The following is a 22,181-nucleotide window of genomic DNA, read 5'->3' as shown; positions in this document are numbered from 1 at the left end:
GTGTCTTAATGAAATGTAAGTGTATTTGTCATTAACAACACAGTGCATCTGTTTCTTAAAAGCCTGGCTATGACCTAAGTCACATCTTATATTCCATTGACAAGAACTGGTCACATATCTAGAAGCACAGGAGGAGGAGTGGCCAGCAAGTAGAAACCTGTTTAGGCCGCTGATCCCGTTCATCTTATACCACATAAGAGGGAACACAAATTTTAGGGGACAGCTAACCGTATCTGACAGTCTGCCCCTCTGGACACAAAATATCTCTGCATACCTTTCTTCCCTCACATAGAACATACTCATGTCCTCCTCAAGAAAGACCACTCAAAGTTCCATGCAGGGGCACCTGTGTGGCTCCGTTGGTTAAGCATCTGCCTTTCGCTCAAGTCATGATCCTGGAGTCCGGGGATCGAGTCCTGCATCTGGCTCCCTGCTCAGGAGGGAGTCCGCTTCTCCCTCTGACCTCTCCCCTGTCATGCTCTCTCCCCTTCTCACTCTCTCAAATAAATAAATAAAACCTTGGCCGGGGGGAGGTTCCCTGCAATTACTTGAGTCTAGCTTGAAGGCCAGGATCTTTGGGTGATGGAGGGCCAGTCCATCAGACCTGCATTGGGTGACCGGTGAGTTGACATACTCTTTCCCCTCTCTCATATTCCCACCCTACCTGAACCCCATTTCTAATATACTCTGTTAGAGTAGGAACAGGATAGCTGAGAAAATGGGATACTTGGAAAAGGAAGAACTAGAAGGTAAAGAGCAATTGTCAGTCTGCAGCAATGCTGAATCCTGCTAGGCTTGCCATCCTGATAGCAGAAGGATTTCTTTGCATAGACATTGCTGAAATTATGGTGCTTACAACAGTAACTGTATGGTTAAAATTATAGTGTAAATACACGAAAACAACTTGAATCTAACTTGGAGGGGCTACAGACCTAAAGTGAGGCAAACACAGGAGTCTGGCAATATTGGCCAGTGGGTTGCTTGCATACTTTGTGCCTCCGGCCCCTTGTTGTCTCCAATGGGAGACCTGACACATCCATAGTTCTAGGAAGGAAGTCAGAGCCCAGCCTCAACACCAAGATTCACTCCCCTCACTATGTAGTCAGAGAAACTCCCAGGAGGGAAGCTCGAGAAGTCTCAGAAAAATAAAGTTTCTTTTTTTTTTTTTTTTAAGATTTATTTATTTATTTATTTATTTGACAGAGAGAGATCACAAGTAGTCGGAGAGGCAGGCAGAGAGAGAGAGAGAGGGAAGCAGGCTCCCCGTCGAGCAGAGAGCCCGATGCGGGATTCGATCCCAGGACCCCGAGATCATGACCTGAGCCGAAGGCAGCGGCTTAACCCACTGAGCCACCCAGGCGCCCCAAAAAATAAAGTTTCTATATTGAAGGTCTTCACTGTGGTAGCAAGGGTATATCTATTAATATCTTAATGGGCTTCTAGGATTGTCTACTGCCAAATCACCAGAAGTCCAGCACAATAACTGAATAGTCTGTTGATACCAAGCAAAACTGGGTTTGTGACATAATGCAGTAAGGGAAAGCCATCACCTTGACAGTTGGAGTAGTGTCTCTGAAAGGGGAAGGTTAAGGGCAGGTACTTATAGGGTTTTGGGGTCTGAACTCCAGTGTTTCAAGGTAGGGCTTTTACTGAGGGAATCTAATTGACAAAGTTTGTGATATAAAAGTTTAGGATTGGGGCACCTGGGTGGCTCAGTGGGTTAAGCCACTGCCTTCAGCTCAGGTCATGATCTCAGGGTCCTGGGATCGAGTCCCGCATCGGGCTCTCTGCTCAGCAGGGAGCCTGCTTCCTCCTCTCTCTCTGCTGACTCTCTGCCTGCTTGTGATCTCTGTCTGTCAAATAAATAAATAAATAAAAATTTAAAAAAAAAAGTTTAGGATTAATGGACACAAAGACTGGGGTCTTAAAGCAAGTCTTGACAAGTGAACAGTTTATTTGATAAGGAAGGATTTGTCCATTTCAATGATCTGTCCTGAGAAGGGAATTGTTTGCCCAGATTAAGAATCTATTATTTCAAGAAGGAAGTTGATTCATAATTGAGCAGACTGCTTTCAGGTAAATGACTTATGGGAATGTCCTGAAGCAAATGATGGTTATTTCCTGGTTTGTAACATAATTTTTTTGGGGCAAGAATTTCCTTAAATTCATGGTCAAGTCATGTTCAGGTAAGTGGGCCTCATTTCTCTGTTCTGATAGTTATACCATGTGAATGCAGGTGGTCTCAGTTCTCATGTGGCTCACTAAAGTTATAAATGCTTTGCCATCAATGTGTTGCACATTTTTTTGTTAGATCTATTCCTAGAAACCTTATAGTTTTGGTTCCTACTGTAAAGAATATTTTATGTAAAATTACCTTTTTGTGTATTTTATTGATATGTAGGTTTGAAGTTGATTTTTGTATAACATTCTTATCATAGTTATTCTTGAATTTTTTAATAGAAGAAACTGCAAATAATCATCTGCAAATAATGAATTTTATTTCTGCTATTGAAATTATTTCTCTGTCTTAACTGATTAGAATCTTCAATACGATGTTCAGTAAAAGCAGTAATAGTGGATGTGACAGAGACATTTATTGCTTATTTGTTATTCATGTCCTCTTCCATCCTTTCAAGCCCTCTTTCAGGTATATAGGGCCTACTCTCTCTGGGCTATGAAGGAAAATTACGTGGATCCCTTCCAGGGTGAAGCGTAAATGAATGGGTATGAACTCTCTCTCATTGCAGTGATAATGAGGCCTCATGTTCTGGATCAGACAGCCATAAGTTGTTCAGAGTGCCTCATCAAAACAGTCCTTGGACAGTTTTGTGAAGTGTAATTTCTCTTGCTAACCTCTATTACTGTAAAGCACAGGGGGAAATGAACCTTTATTATGTTAAGCCACTGATTTTCAAACTTAATTTGCTACTGCAACATAGCCTAATACAGTGTGCCTTCTTGTCTTGATCCTGTCTTTGATAGGATCATGTCTAAGGTTTCACACCTTTGAATGTTATTTGCAGTAGATTTTTGTTAAATATCCTTTAACAAGTTAACAAAGTTCTTTTTGAAATTCCCTGTTTGCAAAGAATGTTTTTTTGATTATAAATGGATGTTGAATATTATCAAACGCCTTTTTTGCAGCATCTATTGAGTTGATTAATAGATTTTCTAATATTAGCCTATCCTTGTATACTTTGAGTAAACCCAATCTGGTCACGTTATGTTCTTTTTCTTTAATGTTACTAAATTTAATTTTTTAATATTTTATTTAACATTTTGTCCATAGATGGCTTCTGGTAAGGGTGCTCTGTAATTACCCTTCTGCTATCCATTAGTGATTTGGTAGCATTATTATGATTGCATCATAAAATTAATTGGAGATGTCTTTTTTCTTTGAGGACAGTTTGTTCCTGAGCTCTATATTTTGGGTTGTTAGTAAATCAGATTGTGAGACCATCTTCTGTGAGACCTTCCTTTTAGGCATCCTGAGGGGCTTGGGCTCTGGGAGTTTTCCACTTGGGAGATCTGCCGTAGGTCTCTCGTATGTCACTGGCCTGAGACCCCCTTACTTGGTAGCTATTCTACTTTGCTTCAGTTTCCTCTGCTATGAAGTACAGAAGATTAAAATATCTACCCCATAAGACTGTTGTGGGGATGAAACAAGTTATTTATATAAATGCATAGAACAGTGGTCTAAGATGGGACACACACACACACATACACACAAGGATTGATCTATTTAAGGAATGACTTATCACTTTCATTGCATTATTTTAGAATTTCTTCTGAATCCTCCAGTATAAAGGAAATACATCTTACTAAAACCAAACCAGATAGTTGAGCGTAAGGATTTTTAAACTAGATAAGATAGGAATTGATTACTTACTTGAAATAGGATTCACTAAGGAATTTTCTTGGCAAAACTGAGAAACTGCTCTTAGTTACCAATATCTGTTTCTGTCTTCTTCTTCTTCTTCTTCTTCTTCTTCTTCTTTGGGGGGGGGGATTTATTTATTTGGGAGGGAGCACAATCAGGGAGGGGAGCTGGTGGAGGAGAGAGAGGATCCCAAGTAGGCTCCCCACTGAGTGTGGAGCCTTATGTGGGGCTTGATCTCATGACCTGAAACCAAAAGTTGAGAGCCTAACTGACTATGCCACCAGGTGTCCCTGTTTCTCTCTCTTTGGATGAGAACTGTACTTTCTTATCGTCAAAGCAATACCTATACTGAACTTTTTTCCTGCACTCCTTATTCTCAACTACTTCCCAGCTAATTCCGTTAGAATTATTTTTATTTATTTCTTAAATTTTTATGCCCCACAACAAAGGAGAAGTTTTAGAGCATGTTGTTGACTACCAGGCACTAAGTAACTTTCAACAGATACTTGATGGATAAGTGAATTTCCTGTTTCCCATTATACTTAGTAGTTAATTCTTCCTTCTATTAATTGGATCTTGAAGTTCCTATAAATATAAAATGTTATGGGGCGTCTGGGTGACTCAGGTGGTTAAGCCTCTGCCTTCAGCTCAGGTCATGATCTCAGGGTCCTGGGATTGAGTTCCACATTGGGCTCCCTGCTCAGCGGAGAGCCTGCTTCTCCCTCTCCCTCTGCCTGTCACTCTTCCTACTTGTGCTCTCTCTCAGTCTCTCTGTCAAATAAATAAATAAAATCTTAAAAAAAAAAAATATATATATATATATATAAATGTTATGGCCATTAATATGATTTAACTTATCAGATTATCATGTAAACAACTTTACAGGAATCTCATTTCATGAGTATAGTATAACCAGACCTTTAAATATCACAAGTTTAAAAAGTGTGTCATTTCCATCATTACATTTATGAAATTACAATTAATTTTATATATGAAGCTTTTCTATTTACAACAGTTTTAGATTGGGTCAAAAATACTAAATTTTTTATCTTGATACACTTTAACATTTTGAAATTGTTACATATTTGAGGTCTCGGCATTTAAAGGATAATTTCCATAAATGTAAAAAAAAAGAACTTTATGCTGAAACATGAAGATTGCTATAAACAGAGGACATAAATATTATTCTGTCTCATGAGCTACACCCTCTGCTTTGTGTTTTCACTAGTCTTACCACATTTTTGTGGCAAACCTGGGAGATCATTTGCCTGGTTTATAGATAAGGAAAAACTTGGAGGGGAAATGACCTGTTCAGGCAGGGATTTGAACCCAAGTCTTTGGACTGTAAGCCAGTGTTCTTGAGGAATCATCCAGGAAAGGAACTCTTCTGTAATGAGCCAAAAACATTAATATTCCATTTGATTTCTGAAGTGAATAAGTACCCTATGGAAAACTCATAAGAGCTATGGAAATGTTTCTTAAGCTAAGGTTTAAGACTGAAAGTTTGAAATGGATTCTTATCAAAGACTCACCCCCTCATTATACATTTCAGTCCTCTGTTTAGATATAAAACATTACAGTACAAATATTTACTCTAATTCCACGCAAAGTCTACATCCTGGCGGTGATCCCATTGCACAGTTACTTGTTATAGACCTCTTTAGTTCTAATTTGCTTCCTCTTTGTTTTGTCAGTACTTGTTTGTTCATGTCTGCCGTCATGGATTGTAACTTCTTTGAGGTTTTGTCTGTGATATTTATTTTTATCAAAAATATATTGTGTATTTATCTGTGTCTTCTACCATGTTCAATACTTTTTACATAAAATATGCTTAATAAATGTTGAATAGTATTGAGTTATGGCATGCACACACTCTCTCTCTCTCTCTCTCAAATATATAAGTAAAATCTTTAAAAAAAAAAAAAAAAGAAATTAACAAAGAGAACACAATCTCTCTAGCATAAGCCAAGGAGCTCGTATTTGGATATAACTCTAGAAACAGTATTACAGCACTTTTTCTTTCTTTCCTGTCTCTCTTATATATACTCTTAACATTTGTTGACCATGGATCTCTTTGATCTTTTTTTTTTTTTTTTTTGACATTCACTGTGCTTTTACTTCATCTCTGTGAAGAGCTAACAGTGGAAAATTTTCGATTTTTTTATTCAGTCTACATCATATATTTCTTGATCAGTTATTTGGGACTGTAACTGAGCCATTTGAATTACATGCTATTTTGTTCTAGGATTGAAAGCTTGATTCAGCTCACTGCTGACTCATCATATGTTGCTATAATTCTGGAAAACAGTGAAAATTGTGGTAGTATTGAAGCAAAAGTTGTATTGGACTTACATTTATTGTATAACTAATTCATATACCTAGGTATTCTATAAAATACTTTAAATTGTAGATGATCTATAAGATATATATATCTTATAGTAGCTATAAGGTAGCTGTTATTAACCCTATTTTACATATGAGGGAAATGAGTCTGTGAAAGATTAGTTGGCTTTTCTAAAGATCAAATTGACCTCCTTTAAGGTCAGATATTTACCAAGTAATACTTCTAGGACATTGACTCATAAAGGCAGGGACTTTGTTGTGTTCAATGCCATTGTCCCAATACTTAAAATAGTGGCTGGAGGTTAGATGTTTATTAAATGAATGCAGTTCCCCTCTCTCATTCTCTCTCGAACTCAACTCCACAGATTATCACTTCCATCACTCCATCAGTGCTACTCTTGCTAATGTTACTGATGATGACCTTCCAATTGCTAAAATACAAAGGTCTATTTGCAGTCCTTTCTAATTTGATTTATCAGAGGTATTTAACTCAGTTACTCCTCTTACTTGAAACGCTTTCTCTCAACTGGCAACACATTCTCCTGTTTCTTCCCCTTCTTCCCTGGTCACTCCTTAGTCTCATGTTTCCTTCTTACCTTCTCAGCCTCTCAGTATTCCTAGGACTCTGTCTTCAGATGTTTTCTTCTTTCTATTTATGCTCTCTTCCATGGTGATACCATGCAGTTCCCTGTATTTTTATTCTGGACTCTTCTCCTGAATTCTACTCCTCTGTGTTGTGATTAATAAATTAATATGTGAAGCTCAACATGTCCAAAAGACAGACTCTTAACATCCTTCCATCCTTCCAGTTGGAAGGTTATAACTAAATCATAAGAACTCAACTCTTCAGGTTGATTAGGCTGAAAGACTAGTGTTATCTTTGACATCCAGTCCATCAGCAAATCCTGTTGGCTCTATCTTTCAAATGCCTTTTGAGTCTAATCATATTTCACCTCCATTATCACTCTGATACAGTCCAACATCCTTTTCCATATTTTATTGTAATCAATTCCAAGCTGATTTCCCTGCCTCTGCCCTTGGCACCTCTGTAGACAGTTCTTAACACAGTAGCCAGGGAGAACTCATTTAAAAAAAAAAACAAAAACAAAAAAGTCACAACATAGAAGCCTAAATCCTTTAAATCTACCTTTTTAACTTCACTGCCTACTATTTAGTTCAGTGTTGTTAGTTTCTTTGCTATTTCTAATATACCAGGCCATGCTCTCCACCCCACCTCACAGGGTCTTTAATTTTTTTTTTTTCCCTCATTTGGAATGATCTTCCTATAGATGTCCCCATGACTTCTGTCTTGTGTTCTTTACTAAGGTCTTCAGGCCTTTACTCCTTAGATCTTTACTAAGATATTCTCTTTCTCTGTGAGGTCCCCATTGATTATCCTATTTAAAATTGCAACTCCTTCCTTCTATACCCCTCCCACACCACCTATCAGCACTTCTTATCCCCTTCCCTGCTTTATTTTCTTCTCATGCTACTTACCATCCTTAGGCATACTATATATTTTACTTACTTACCTTGGTATGTGTGTGTTTTTAAAACTGTATTCTTAGTGGAATGTAAATTTTATTAGAATCGAAGTTCCACATAGTAAGGGTAGGAATTAATTTTTCGGTCCTGACTTACTCATTTGTTCCCAGAACAAATGAATCAATGTATGAGTATTGGGGTGGAATTCTGTTCTGATTGACCTCATAGCTAAACTGGGCTATAATTAGTTTCTGTGTATTGTCCTTTGTTTATATGTACACCCCTACCTTTACCCCACTACTACTCAAAGGCCCTTGGAATTGATAAGGTTTTATAAATTTTAGACATGTAGAATGAACAATCCAGATATATTCAGTATTTAATCTTACAATGATAATGATGACTGCTACATTCTGAAATTTACCTTCAAGTACAGCTATGACATTATACTTTTTTTTTAACTCTTAAAAATGTTCTCAGGTTGTGTGTATGTATAATATTACCACATTTATTGTGTGTATACAAATATTTTTTAAACAGGTTATCAGGACACCCCATGGAAGAGACTTTGATGAGTCTTTGGAAAGGTGTGATGAGTACTTAAGCTCACGGTCATGTAGCAAGCCCCAGCATTCAGCAAGGACCTTACTCGTCCATTCAGCACCCTCAACGATGCCAAAGCATTCTCCCAGCCCTGTGTTAAATCGAGCTTCTCTCAGGGAAAGGTAAAGCTTAGTCTCTCTTTCTGTACTAATTTTTTTGAATAATCATCATTAGAAAAGACAAGACAGCAATTATGTATGTGAAATGATTATTCATACAAGTATAATTCGATCTTTTATTAAAGGGCTTAATTTTTGTTTAGAACATGACATAATACATATTATATGGTACTAGATACTCCTCCCCAACCCAGTCCTCTTGAAGTAAGTTTATTAATTATTGGCGAGTTTATTAATTAGAGTCACTTAAACCCTAATTAAATACTGTAATTCAGGAGCGCCTGGGTGGCTAAGTTGGTTAAGTGACTGACTTCGGCTCAGGTCATGATCTTGGAGTCCCAGGATCAAATACCACTTCGGGCTTCCTGCTTGGCAGGGAGTCTGCTTCTCCCTCTGACCTCTCCCCTCTCATGCTGTCTCTCTCCCTCTCTCTGTCTCTCAAATAAATAAATAAATAAAATCTTTAAATACTGTAATTCATGAAAGTGAAAAATAGTACACGTTGGTTTGTTTTCAAGAGACTCATAGGGATTTAACATATGAATATCGCTAATGCATAAAAATAGCATAGGTTATACTTTCCTTTTAGTGGTAATGATGATGCCATATATCGTTGGTATATGGTACCTGATTTCCTCAAACAACTCTCCCGCAACTCCCCAGGAAATCTTAACCATGTAAAGATTCCAGCCGTCCTTCTAAAAAACCTTGGGCAACCAAAGTTAGACACTTGTTACAACTGAATGTGAAAGAAATAATTCCTCTTCATTGGTTTTTGTCATTGTTAAATTCAAGTTGGAAATTCCTTGCCTCACTCACTAATAGTAATGTAGAAAACAGAGTTGTCATAAATTAAAAAAAAAAAACTTTAGTTAAAAAATTTTATAGAAATTTGAACACCTAAGAGAAATGCTATCAACAAATGGAAATAAAATCTGTCTTTACAGATGGTATAAAAAAGCTAATGTAACACACTAAATTTGTACGGCTTATTACAACCGTCGGACATAATTGACAAAATTCAAACTAAATGTATAGCCTGTCAGAAAGTTCATCTCAAAACTGATGATCTGAGCAAGAGTGTATCAGTTTGGAAGCTGTATTAAAGCATCTCTATTCTGAAGAGATAGATTTGTCTGTTTTCTTTCTTTGCCCTATAAGCATTCAGATGGATGTATGGAGGTCTGCTGGAGACCCTAACCCTGAGATGGGGAATTTTGATTAATGTTGCTTCTAGGCCAATAGAATCCTGCCTGAGGTATCATGGAGTTCATAGATAGGACAGATAGATTAAAAGATGTATCTCTGTATTTAGAGAGAGATACATATTTATGTTTCTGTAGGCTTTAAAGTTCAAGAGAGACCTTTGAAGAGAGATTTTCGTGCTGAAGTCTAGTAACTTGTGTCTCAGTTGTCAGGGGACTTTCTTTAATTTCCATGTCTGTTCAGATGTGCGGTCAGTGCTACTCTCTTTTTCTGTACCTTTAGAATTAAGCACTTGTGATTTTATTCATTAGGTTCTTTGCCACCTCTGTAGATTTTCAAGAAACTTTTTACTCATATCTCCTTGGATATGTTTTTATAAACATTGTTTTATTCTTCTATTTTGCATAGTTCTCCAGTTGTCTACCACTGTAGTACAGTATGAATTTTAGTCCCATGTTATTTTATCCTTACCTGTAATTTTGTCCCAGCTTCTGAAGCCTGTCTTCCCAATTTGATAAAATTCTTCATTGAGGCTATACTCAAAAAGTCTTCACTGAGGTGAGCTAAAGTCAACTGTCCCTTTTTCACATTCCAGTGGAAGTGATGGCTTCTAGTAATGAGCGGCATTTGTACATTTATCATGATGGTTAGTAATAGATATAATTCTTTTCTAGAAGGAAATGAATAGCTCTAATCTTAAACATGACCATTTCACCTATCACTTGAGGAAGGTTAAGGTGCTTCTAAAATAAAAGAATATAATGACATTGTAGTTTTAAATTCATCTAAATAAGTTAATAAATTTATATTGGGGTATGCCTTAGGATGGATAAACCTTTCTACTTTCACTAAAGAAGAACACCTCTACTTTGAGAGTATGTTCCAAAAAATATTCAGATTTACTTACCAAAGAAATTAAAATGTCTATAGGACATATTACTAGGAAGAAAAACATTTCATCCTTTTTAGCACACACAGTACCACACCTTTAAATATAAGACGTTCTCTGATATGACTTTTTAGGTCACTGAGCAGTATACTTATAGGGTGTTTATAAAATCCAGTGGAATCAGTACACAATTTAAGCTGATGTAAATGTAGATTGTATGTCCCCAGCAAAATTAGGAGTGTGACAGAATATATAGCTATAAGAGATTATCTTGGTAATTATTCATTAAGATGAAATAAGTTTTCCTCTAAGATTACTGTAAAATGTTGACTCCTTAATCATGTATGTGAATAAACAGACTTTCAAAAACTCTATTAGTGACTGTAAGCAAATGAACTTCTTTATTTATAGTGAAGGTGCTTTTTGCTTTAAGCCCATTTAAAAAAATATCTCCAATAGATTTAACACACATAAAATGGTTGCAATTTTTATTATAAGTGTTACATTTCAGAAACAGTGTTCTCCTCCAAGTGTAAATATTAATATTATGGTTTATCATTTGTATTAGGCTATAGAGTTATTACTAAAATCAGACTTAGAAATACTAGGAAATCTAATTAAAAAGAAGCTGATATTCCTTTTAATTATGCTTGTGGTTTTGAATTTTGTAAATGAAGTTAAATATAGTTAGGTAGTCATTTCTTATACCACAGCACAGACTAGTGGATCCTTGAATAGTATACTGAAGGGATCCTCTTGGAACTGCATATTTGGATCTCAGATTTTCAAAATGGGTTACGTATATAGCAAATGACAAAGTCAGACAATATTTTTGTGTAGATGCAGTAACACTTCCTTTTACAAATGTAGGATATTAAAATTTAGATATAGTTGATCATCCATTATTGATAGCATTCTTTGAAACAGATCATATAAGTCATTTTTCCTGCTTAATAGTTTATACTTTGTATAAACATATAAATTTATAACTTTGTAAGAACAAGCTGGGAGAAAAAAAGGCAAAGATGTAAGCACTTAGCATTTTAGTACCCATTCCTTTTTAAAGGAATTATCAATAACGTTTGATATAGATGAATTATAATCAAGGTGGACCTGGAGATATGAATATTCATTATTCCTTGTATAAGGTAAATATTAACTAGCTTAGTTAAACTAATGCCAGTTTTGAGTTTGGTAAGGACATTAGAAAGAAGAATGGTTGCATTATTTCTTCTGTAATTCCAAAACTCAGATTTTAATAAAAGCCACATATTCCTTTCCTGTTTTTCAGTATTCACTTTAAACACACACACACACACACACACACACACACACACACACACAGAAGAGACTAGGGGAGTGATATCTGTGCTAAGAGGGGATTATTCAATTTTTATGTTCCTCTGTATTATGAAAGCGTAAGAACATGTTTGGATTCTAAATATTTTCATCTATTTAAACATTTTGCTTCATTTCATAAAACTAGTTTTATTTTTCTGTATACAGAAAGGAATTTTTCCCACATAATTTAAGAAAGTGGGATTAAATTACTGGAAAATAAGAACTAATTTTAAAGACACTATACTTGGAATTATTGTTCTAATCTGAACATCTGTATCTTTATTTCTTGATAAATTCTGAAGACTTATGTAAGGAAATAATTAAATGGTCAGATATATAGGTATGCTTTCCTTGATTCACACCAAACTTTATTAAGACTACTAATTACACATATTATGAAGACTCAATACTTCTGCAGAGAACCAGTGCCTGATTTTACATCTGCCTCTCATCCTTGGTCTCAATGAAGAAAATATGCCATTTTAATCTTTCTGTGTTATCACACAAGGATAAGGGGAAAATGACTTTCTGTGTCTGGCATTTGAAAAGATTTATTTTTCTCTCCCTCTGGCTACAAGTCACCTTTGTTTTTTATGCCCACAGATTCCATTCTGATTGGTGTTCACCTTCAAACTGCGATGAGATCCATGACCGGGTAAAAAATGTCTTGAAATCACATCAGGCTCATCAAAGACATTTATATGTTAGTTTCTAAAATTTTCTCTTGAAGGCCTTTTCTAATTGGGCAAGAAAACCAGTGAAGATGCTTAAAAGCCTGTAATAGTTAATCACTGGAAAGAGAAGAAAAAAAGATACAACCTCCATTCGACGGAAGTCAGGGGTTTTGCTAAAGGCAACATCTCTAACTTCCTGCTTGACCTGAGTCATTATGTGAAATGTTTGACATCATCTGAACTCTAAACAATGTTACGAATAATTATCTCATAGTCAGTAAGTAGTGACTTTATGATAATTATTTCATAGCCTTCAAAGTGTGGAGACTTGTTTTGTGGCCTAGTATAAATTCCATTTCCCACAAATAGTTTTTATTCTAAATGGTAGAACAAGGGGACATGGGGTGAGATACAATTATTTTGAAGCAGTTTCTGAATTGATTTTTGTGTTAATTAAAAATTTAAAAGAGGAAAAGAGCAGATCAGGTTTACTGGGTTTAATACTAGAGAACATCAATATGAGAATATTTTCTGGGTAAGGCAAATAAACATTTATGAAGGACAGCTGGGGAATAATTACAGTGTATTCTTTTTGTGTTTGCTTTTTTTGTTTGTTTCATTCAGTAGTTTAAGAAACAATCATTTATCATGAGTGTCCTGTTGGGTACTAGGCTTGGTCCTAATGATGTGACTGGATTATGTGACATTCTATTATTTTGTACAGTTTTAAATTTCTATATGCATCCTGTCTTTAAATTAAGCTTGTTTTCAAAGTACAGTATACATATGGAAAAGATACAAACCATAAGTAACAACTTTATGAATTGCAATAAAATCAGCACAGTCCTGTGTAAACCATCTACCAAGTCAAGAAAAAAAAAATATCAGCTCTGCAGAAACTTCTCCTCTTGTCTCTCAGCTACTTTCACTCCAAAGATAAACCTTCTCCTAACTTTTAATAGCAAGATTAGTGTTGTGTGTTTTAATCTTTATATAAATGAAATCCTACGTTATCTACTTTTTTCTCTGACTTGTTTCACTTTGACTTCACAATTCAGACTTCTTTGTACTACAGACATTATATTTAACAATAGTTCTTCACTTTTGCTGCTATATGGTATTTTATTATATGAAAATACTACTGCTGACTTATTTATTCCTCTGTTGATGGATATTCAGGTTGTTTCTGGTTTGGGCTATTATAGACCTGCTATAAGCATTTTATGCATACTTTGGGTATCATTGTATTCTTCTTATTGGGGTATGTATGTATTCTTATTTGGGTGTCTATGTATTCTTCCCATTTGCAATTGCCCAGTCATAGGGTATGCTTTAGAAGCAGCTTTAGAAGGTGCTGTTAAAGAATTTTTCAAGTGATTTTAACAACCTGGGTGTGAGAGTTATACTTGCTCCACATCCTTACCATTACTTGATTGGTGTGTGTGTGTGTGTGCGCACGTGTACTTGTGCCTGTTTGTGTTTTCATTTTGCCCTTTGGGTAAGTAAGAAGTAGTTTATCATATGATAGTTCCAGTTTGCTATTTCCTGATGACTAATGAGTATACTTATTGGCCTTTGGCTATTCTCTTTTGTGAGTACTTGTTCAAGTCATTTACCAATTTTTGTACTGAATTGTCTCCTTTTGGTTTTTTTTGTTGAGTTCCATATAGACCCTTGACATGAATTTTTAATTATATCTTTTGTAATTGTCTTTTTTCACTCTGTGCCTTGCCTTTTTATTCTCTTAATGACATCGTTGATGTAAAATTCTTAATCCTAATGAATTCAATTCATTATGGTTTATTGTTAACATTTTTAGAAATTTTGTGTACTTCAAGACTGTCTCCTGTATTTTCCTCTAAAGGCTTTCTTTCCCATTTAAATATATGATCTGATGAAAATTATTTTTTCTGTATCATGATAGAAAGGTATCAAGTTCCAACGAAGGTTTAAGCCTCAAGATTTCTTTCTAGTTATGTTAATTTTACATATTTGGAGCTATGTCATTGGTGGGATACAGATTTCAGACTGTGGTATGAACCTTTTATTATGGAGGTTCTTCATCTCTTCCTTTCTAGCAATATTCCTGTGTGACAGTATGTTTGATCTGATATTTATAGAGTTACAATGGCTTTCTTTTGGCTAGTTTTCCTTTTGGCTAGTCTTGGCATGGTATGTATTTTTCCACTTTTTGTTTTTATCAATATATTTGAAGTGCATATCTTATGAGTAGCACAAGGTTTTTTTGAAGAATTAAAATCTTGAACTTCTATATAAATTGATGTGGCTTTGGTTTGGATTAGTATTTTTTATAACTTACTTACCTTTTTATTTGTTATTTATTTTTAACTTTTCTGTTATTGGTTGCTCTACAGATTTCAACATGTATTCATGACAAATTATTTTTTCATTGACCTCTCCCTTATAATGGGGCCCTAAATTATTTAACCCTTTTTAACCTGCCCCCTTTTTTGCACATTTTTGTCATGTATTTTAAGTCTACATATATAAAACACACAAGAAATTAATTTTATTTATTTAGTAATGTTTATTCATATTAGCCCCTTATTTAGCCTTTCTATTATTCTTCTTTCTTTCCTGTAATTCCATGTTCCCATATGAATTCCACAGTCATTTTCCTTCTGCCTTTAATACATCTTTTATGATATTCTCCTGGCTATCAATTCTGATTTTGTTTGAAAACATCTTGGTTTTATTTTTATGGGGGTTGATTTTATTGGATATAAATAAATGGTTGGTTGGTAGGTAGTTGGTTGGTTGGTAGTTATTTTCTTTGGTGTTTTAAAGAAGCTATTCCATTGTTTTCTCGCTTTCTTTGTATGTCTTAGAAAGTAAGCTATTACACCTTTGAAGTAATATGGGGATTTTCCCCCTCTCTGTTGTATTTAAGATTTACTCCTCAACTTTGTGTCTAGTAATTTTACTATTATATACCTACATTTGGCATTCTTGGATTGATTCTATGTTAAGTTTTCAGAGCTTCCTAAATTTGTAGGTTGATATTTTCCATTAGTTTTGGAAAACCTGTAGCCATTCTTTCTTTAAAGCGTTCTTATGCCCCAGTGTCTGTTTTTCTGGAACTCCCAGTTATACTTACATTAGATGTTTAGACTTATAGAAGATTTTTTAGGGGCACCTGGGTGGCTCAGTGAGTTAAAGCCTCTGCCTTCAGCTCAGTTCATGATCCCAGGGTCCTGGAATCAAGCCCCATATCAGGTGCTCTGCTCAGCAGGGAGCCTGCTTCCTCCTCTCCCTCTGCCTGCTTCTGTGCCTACTTGTGATCTCTGTCTGTCATATAAATAAATAAGATCTTTTAAAAAAAAAAAGATTTTTTAGATTTTTAGACTCATATGTATCTTGTGCTTTTTTAAAGATACTTTTAATTATTTTTTCCCTCCCTAATTTGGATACTTTTGTTAGAAATGTCCTCTAATCTGCTAATCCTGTCTTGTGTTTATATTGATGTTAAAACTATTTGAAATTTTATGAAAGACATAACTTTTCAAGAATTTTTTGAAAGACATAAAGTACCAAAACTAACTCAAGAAGAAAATGATAATCTCAGCAGTTGTATATCTATTAAAGAAATTGAATTTGAAGTTAAGAATCTTATGTAAAAGAAAACACCAGACCCTGATGGTTTCTCTGGTGAATTCTACCAAATCTTTAAGAAGATTTCTGTCTTACCAGACAGAAAGTAAAAGGAAAACCTTTTATGAAATCAGTATTTTCCCTAATATCAGACTATGACATAAAAAGAAAAGAAAAATACAGACCAGAATCCCTAATGAACATATATGCAGAAATCTCAACAACACACTAGCAAATCAAATCCATCAGTTCATAAAAATGAAAGTATATCATAATCAAGTGGTCTCCTTCTAGAAATGCAATATAAGTTCATCTTACTGATGGGTTAAATAAGAAAAAACATAATTCTTCTGTATGTCATTTCAATAAGCACAGAACAAGTATCTAACAAAATCAAACTCTATTCTTGATAAACATTCTTTTTTTTTTTTAAGATTTTATTTATTTATTTGACAGACAGAGATCACAAGTAGACAGAGAGGCAGGCAGAGAGAGAGAGGAGGAAGCAGGCTCCCTGCCAGAGCAGAGAGCCCGATGCAGGACTCGATCCCAGGACCCTGAGATCATGACCTGAGCCAAAGGCAGCGGCTTAACCCACTGAGCCACCCAGGCGCCCCCTTGATAAACATTCTTAGTAAAATTCAGGTAGAAGGGAACGTTATCAATCTAATAAAGAGCGTCTTTGAAAACCTACAGCTAACACTTTATACTTAATGGTGAAAGAGTGAATATTTTCCCCTAAATTCAGAAACAAGGATGCCCTCTCTTAACATTCCTTTAACATCATACTGGGAGTTTTAGACAATGCAGGAAGATAAGAAAAAGAAATAAAAGGGATACAGATTGGAAAATAAGAAAAAAATACCTTATATTTGCAGAGGATATGATTTTGCAGAGAATTCCACAGGAGCTCCAGAAAGGCTGCTGGAACTAATAAGTGAGGCTAGCAAGGTCATAAAATATGAATAAAGTCAATTTTTTCCTATATATCTGAAATGAATAGTTGGAATTTTAGATTAGGAAATCCAAACCAGTTACAGTAGCACCTGGTAATGAAGTCCTTAGGTATAATCCTAACAAAATATGTGCAGCATTTGCATTCTGAGAACTACAAAATGCTGTTGGAAGCAATCAAAGAAGATAGAACTAAATGAAAAACTACACCATGTTCACAGATTGGAGGACTCCATATGAAGATGGCAGTTTTCCCCAATCTGATCTCTAGATTCAGTTCAATCATAATTAAAACCCTATCAAACTTTTTAATAGAAATTGACAAGCTGATTCTAAAATGTATATGGGAGGAACAAAGGAAATTGAAAAAACAAAAACAATCTGAAAATGAACAAAGTTGGAGGACCCTCTGCCTAATTTTAAGACTTACTATAAAGCACAACAATGAAGACATTGTGTTGTTGACTAAACAGTAGACACATATGTCAAAGGAATAGAATAGATACCCCAGAGATAGACCCACATCAATACTGTCTACTGAGTTTTGACAAAAGTACAAAGTCAACTAAAGATTTTGCATTTGTTGTCTTTTCAATGCATGGTTCTGGAGTTTTAAAAATGCACATTTAAAAATAGATCATAGACCTAAAACATAGTAGAAAAATCTATATTTGTAAATTACTTTTTTTCATTTTTTTTAATTTTTATTTTTTATAAACATATGACAACAAACCCATGATCCATAAAAAAATTGATAAAGTGAACTTGATTAAAAATAAAAATTTTCGTTCTCTGAAAGATAATATTAAAAGAATAGAATGACAAGTCATAGTCTGGATGAAAATATTTTCAAATCACAAATATAATTAAGGATTTTTATCCAGAATTAAAAAAAAAAATCCTCTTCAAACTCAGTTGCAAGAAAATAACCCAAATAAAAATGGGCAATATATCTGAACAGACATTTCACCACATAAACATGAAAAGAAGCACAATAATCATTATAGAAATGCAAATTAGGGGCGCCTGGGTGGCTCAGTGGGTTAAAGCCTCTGCCTTCAGCTCAGGTCATGATCCCAGCATCATGGGATTGAGCCCCGCATCGGGCTCTCTGCTCTGCGGAGAGCCTGCTTCCTCCTCTCTCTGTCTGCCTCTCTGCCTGCTTGTGATCTCTCTCTCTCTGTCAAATAAATAAATAAAATCTTTAAAAAAATAAAAATAAAAAAAAGAAATGCAAATTAAAACAGCAATGAAATATCACTGCTACCTATTAGAATTGTTAAACAGAAACAAAACCCCCCAAAAAACTTGTGTTAGTAAATGCTGTGAAGGATATGGAGCAATAGGAATTCTCATTCAGTGCTGGTGGGAAAGCCCAATGGTTATAGCCACACGACAGCTTGGCAGTTTTGTATAAGGTTAAATACACTTATCATAAAACCCAGCAATCCTGCTTTTAAGTATTTACCCAAATGAACTGAAAACTTATGTTCACAGAAAAACCTGTACATGAATGTTTATAGTAAGTATATTTTTAATTGCCCAAAATTAGATGCAACCAATATACTCTTCAAAGACAAATGAAGGTCAAACAATGGTATAGCCATTAAATGGACTATAACTCAGCAGTGAAAAGGAGTGAGCTATAAGGGGTACTGGGTGGCTGTCAGTTAAGTGTCCAACTCTTGATATTGGTTCAGGTCATGATCCTCAAGGTCATGGGATCAAACCCCGCATCAGGCTCCGTGCTCAGTGAGGAGTCTTTTTGATATTGTCTCTCTCTCTTTCTGCTTGTCCCTCCCCCCTCTCTAAAATAATACATCTTTTTTTTTAAATGTGGGCTTATAAATTCATACAACAACATGGTTAGTCTTAAATTCAGTTTGCTAAATAAAAGAAGTTAGAACTCCAAAGCTACATATTGTATGATTTTATTTATATGACATTGCTGAAATAGCAAAGTATAGGAGAGGCATGAGAAGTTGACTACAAAGGAACCAGGCTCACAGAGAGATTTTTAGGGTGTTGGAGCTGCTAGGTACTGAAGTTGTTAACATGTGACTTTTCTTTGAAAAACTGCCGGAAATGTACATCAGAGAGAGAGAACTTTACTGAATGAAAAATAAAAGAAAAAACATCAAGTGTGATGTTTGGGCTTCTGAGGATTTAATGCAGATTATACCAAATTAATCTAAAAGTCCTAAAAATACAAGATATAGCTATAAATTAGCTTACCTAAATAATTTTGGACTATAGGGTTTGGGTTGATACTGTGAGGATAAAGACAAAAAGAACTATTTAATCACTATATTCTTTCGCAGGGATTTACAAACATTTTATGCAACGAGCCAGAGAGTAAATTTTTTTTTTAAGATTTTATTTATTTATTTGACAGAGAGAGAGAGGGAACACAAGCAGGGAGGGAGGGGACAGGGAGAAGCAGGCTTTCCGCTGAGTGGGGAGCCCAGTGTGAGGCTCAATCCCGGGACCCCAGGACCCTGGGACCCCGGGATCATGACCTGAGCTGAAGGCAGATGCTTAACAACTGAGCCACCTAGGTGCCCCAAGAGTAAATATTTATTGTGCCATAGGGTCTCTGTCATACTACTCAGCTCTGCTGTTATAGCAGTAAAGCAGACATATACAATAGGTAAACAGATTAGTATGTCTGTATTCCAAGTAAACTTTATCCATATGCACTAAAATGTGAATTTCATGTTATTTTCATGAAACCTTTCCTCCCATCTTTTAAATGTAAAGATAAAAATTACTTTTACATATCAGACAAAAGGGCCAGAATTACCATGGGAGTTAAAGTTTGCCAACCCCTGCTCTAATAGCTAAGTGTGTTTCATACAGGGGTATGGATTAGCAATTCTAAGAATACTTTACATTTATATGAGAGTTGAACAAACAAGTAAAGAAGTCATAGATAAATACAACCACGTTTTTCACTGTGAGAAAAGACATTTGACAAACAAGGTGAACCTATGATTTTAGTGTCTAAAGTAACAGTTTAATTCATGTTTATTTTAGTATGCATACAGATAGATTGACTCAAATACAGATATGAGTGTATTTGGGTTAGTACACATCTGTATTTCCTACTTTTGTCCTCCAGAAGGGCCTAACAGGAATGACAATCCAGTAGCAATGAGCACACCCAGCTCCCAGATCTTGGTTTCTAAATACCTGTATTCAGTAAAAGTTGCCAGGACTCTTGGAGCAGTAGCTGATTCTGGGGCTGGGGCAGACAAAAAACAGATTAGGACAGAAGAACATCTTATAGCATGGAAAGTGAAGAATCACTTAAAAAAAAAAAAAGGAAAGGGGAGCGAGGAGGACAGGGTTATATCAAAAGAACATAGGAGCCAATCTGAAGTCCCAATGGCCATTGCTGGAATAATTTGAGCAACAAATAAATAGCAATATTTGGATTATAACCCAAAGAATAAAATAAAGCCCATGAATACATATTGATATAAATGAAACAATGAATGACTGAGGAGGAGAATGGACACATCTTCCTTATAGGAGATTTGTAAATAATAATTATGGATATGGCCCCTTCCATGAGGAAGAGCTTAATTCTTCCTCCCTCCAGTGTGAGCTAGACTTAGTGATTTGTTTCTGTTGAAGAGAGCATAGAAAGGAGAAATTGTAACTTGAGAAATCTGGCAGACACCACCTTTACAAAGTGGTCAAAGTTTTTTTTGTTTGTTTTGTTTTTGTTTTGTTTTTTTAAAGATTTTATTTATTTGACAGAGAGAGATCACAAGTAGGCAGAGAGGCAGGCAGAGAGAGAGAGAGAGGAGGAAGCAGGCTCCCCGCTGAGCAGAGAGCCCGATGCAGTACTCGATCCCAGGACCCTGAGATCATGACCTGAGCCGAAGGCAGCGGCCTAACCCACTGAGCCACCCAGGCACCCCGAAAGTGGTCAAGGTTAACATCAGTAATGATAACTCATGCTGACATCCGGTGTTCCTTGATATCAGGCGATATGAAGGGCACTGCTCTGTGACATTGTTTCCCAGAGCCCATAACTCTAGTTAAACATGAAAAAATATCAGACAAAATCAAATTAAGAAGCTTTATACATAATACCTGACTGGTATTCTTCCAAACCGTCCAGGTCATGAGAGACAAGGAAGAACAGAAACTTGTCACAGTTTGGAGGAGACTGAGGAGAAATGATCCAAAAGCATCATGGTATCCTCTGTTGTATCCCGGAATAGAGGTGCATTACTGGAAAAACTAGTATACTCCAAGTATAATCTGCAATGTAGCTAATTACTGTACTAATATTGATTTCTTTGTTTTGCAAAATGAACTGTGGCTATATAAGATGTTAATATTGAGAACATGGGTGAAGGGTGAAGTTCCTGTGTACAAGAACTCTTTTCTTTTTGCAACTGTTTTGTAAATCTAAATATTCAAAAATAAAAAGTTAAACTACTGTTGACCTTTAAACAATACAGAGTTCAGAGGCTCCACAACCCCCTTGCACAGAAATCTGTGTATAACTTTTGACCCCCCAAAACTTAACTACTGATAGCCTACTGTTGGCCAGAAGTCTAACCAATAACATAAAACTGTCAATTAACACATTTGTGTATGTACTATATACTGTATTCTTACAATGAAGTAAGCTAGAAAAAAGAAAATGTTATTAAGAAAATCATAAGGAAGAGAAAATATTTTTATAGTACTGTAAAAAATCTGCATTATATGTAGATGGACCGCTCAGCTCAAACCCTTGTTCAGGTCAACCATTCTAAGTTCTTAATTTCAGCTCTTTGGGCTTTTAACCGAGAGCTGATATGATTATAGGCTCCTTTCCTCACATAGCGTACTATGTGTAATTCTTCTTAGGCAACACAGCAGAAAATCCCTTCTGCTTTTCAAATACTTTCTGCTTAGCTTTTTGTCCCTTCACCCTGCACTGATTCAGACATTCTGCAGGTATCTTAAGGGAACAGTTAGCTCAGTTTTGTACCCATCATGTCTCATTGGATTTTGACCTCTCAGGTTTTTAATTTTGTACATCTAGCATAGTGAGACTGCCAAAACCCTAC

At 35.5% G+C, this 22,181-nt stretch overlaps 1 protein-coding gene and 1 long non-coding RNA gene across 6 annotated transcripts in view; one reads left to right on the top strand and one right to left on the bottom strand.

Moving 5' to 3' along the window:
• The window catches only part of LOC309843112, a 1,054,942-nt gene that overhangs the window by 825,690 nt on the left and 207,071 nt on the right, over positions 1-22,181 (bottom strand). The gene's annotated exons all lie outside the window — the stretch shown is intronic.
• The window catches only part of SPATA6 (spermatogenesis associated 6), a 150,539-nt gene that overhangs the window by 91,968 nt on the left and 36,390 nt on the right, over positions 1-22,181 (top strand). For 2 of the 3 annotated variants that reach the window (XM_082686348.1, XM_082686350.1), the window contains 2 exons: positions 8,249-8,433; positions 12,470-12,569. In XM_082686348.1, the coding sequence (XP_082542474.1) occupies positions 8,249-8,433; positions 12,470-12,569 (285 nt within the window). The remainder of the gene's footprint in view (positions 1-8,248; positions 8,434-12,469; positions 12,570-22,181) is intronic. The other variant, XM_082686349.1, reaches the window with a different exon arrangement.

This window comes from Mustela nivalis (genome assembly GCF_964662115.1).
Source record: "Mustela nivalis genome assembly, chromosome: 10".
Lineage (NCBI taxonomy): Eukaryota > Metazoa > Chordata > Mammalia > Carnivora > Mustelidae > Mustela > Mustela nivalis.
The sequence above is the reverse complement of the archived record's forward strand: the minus strand, read 5'-3'. Positions and strand labels throughout refer to the sequence as shown.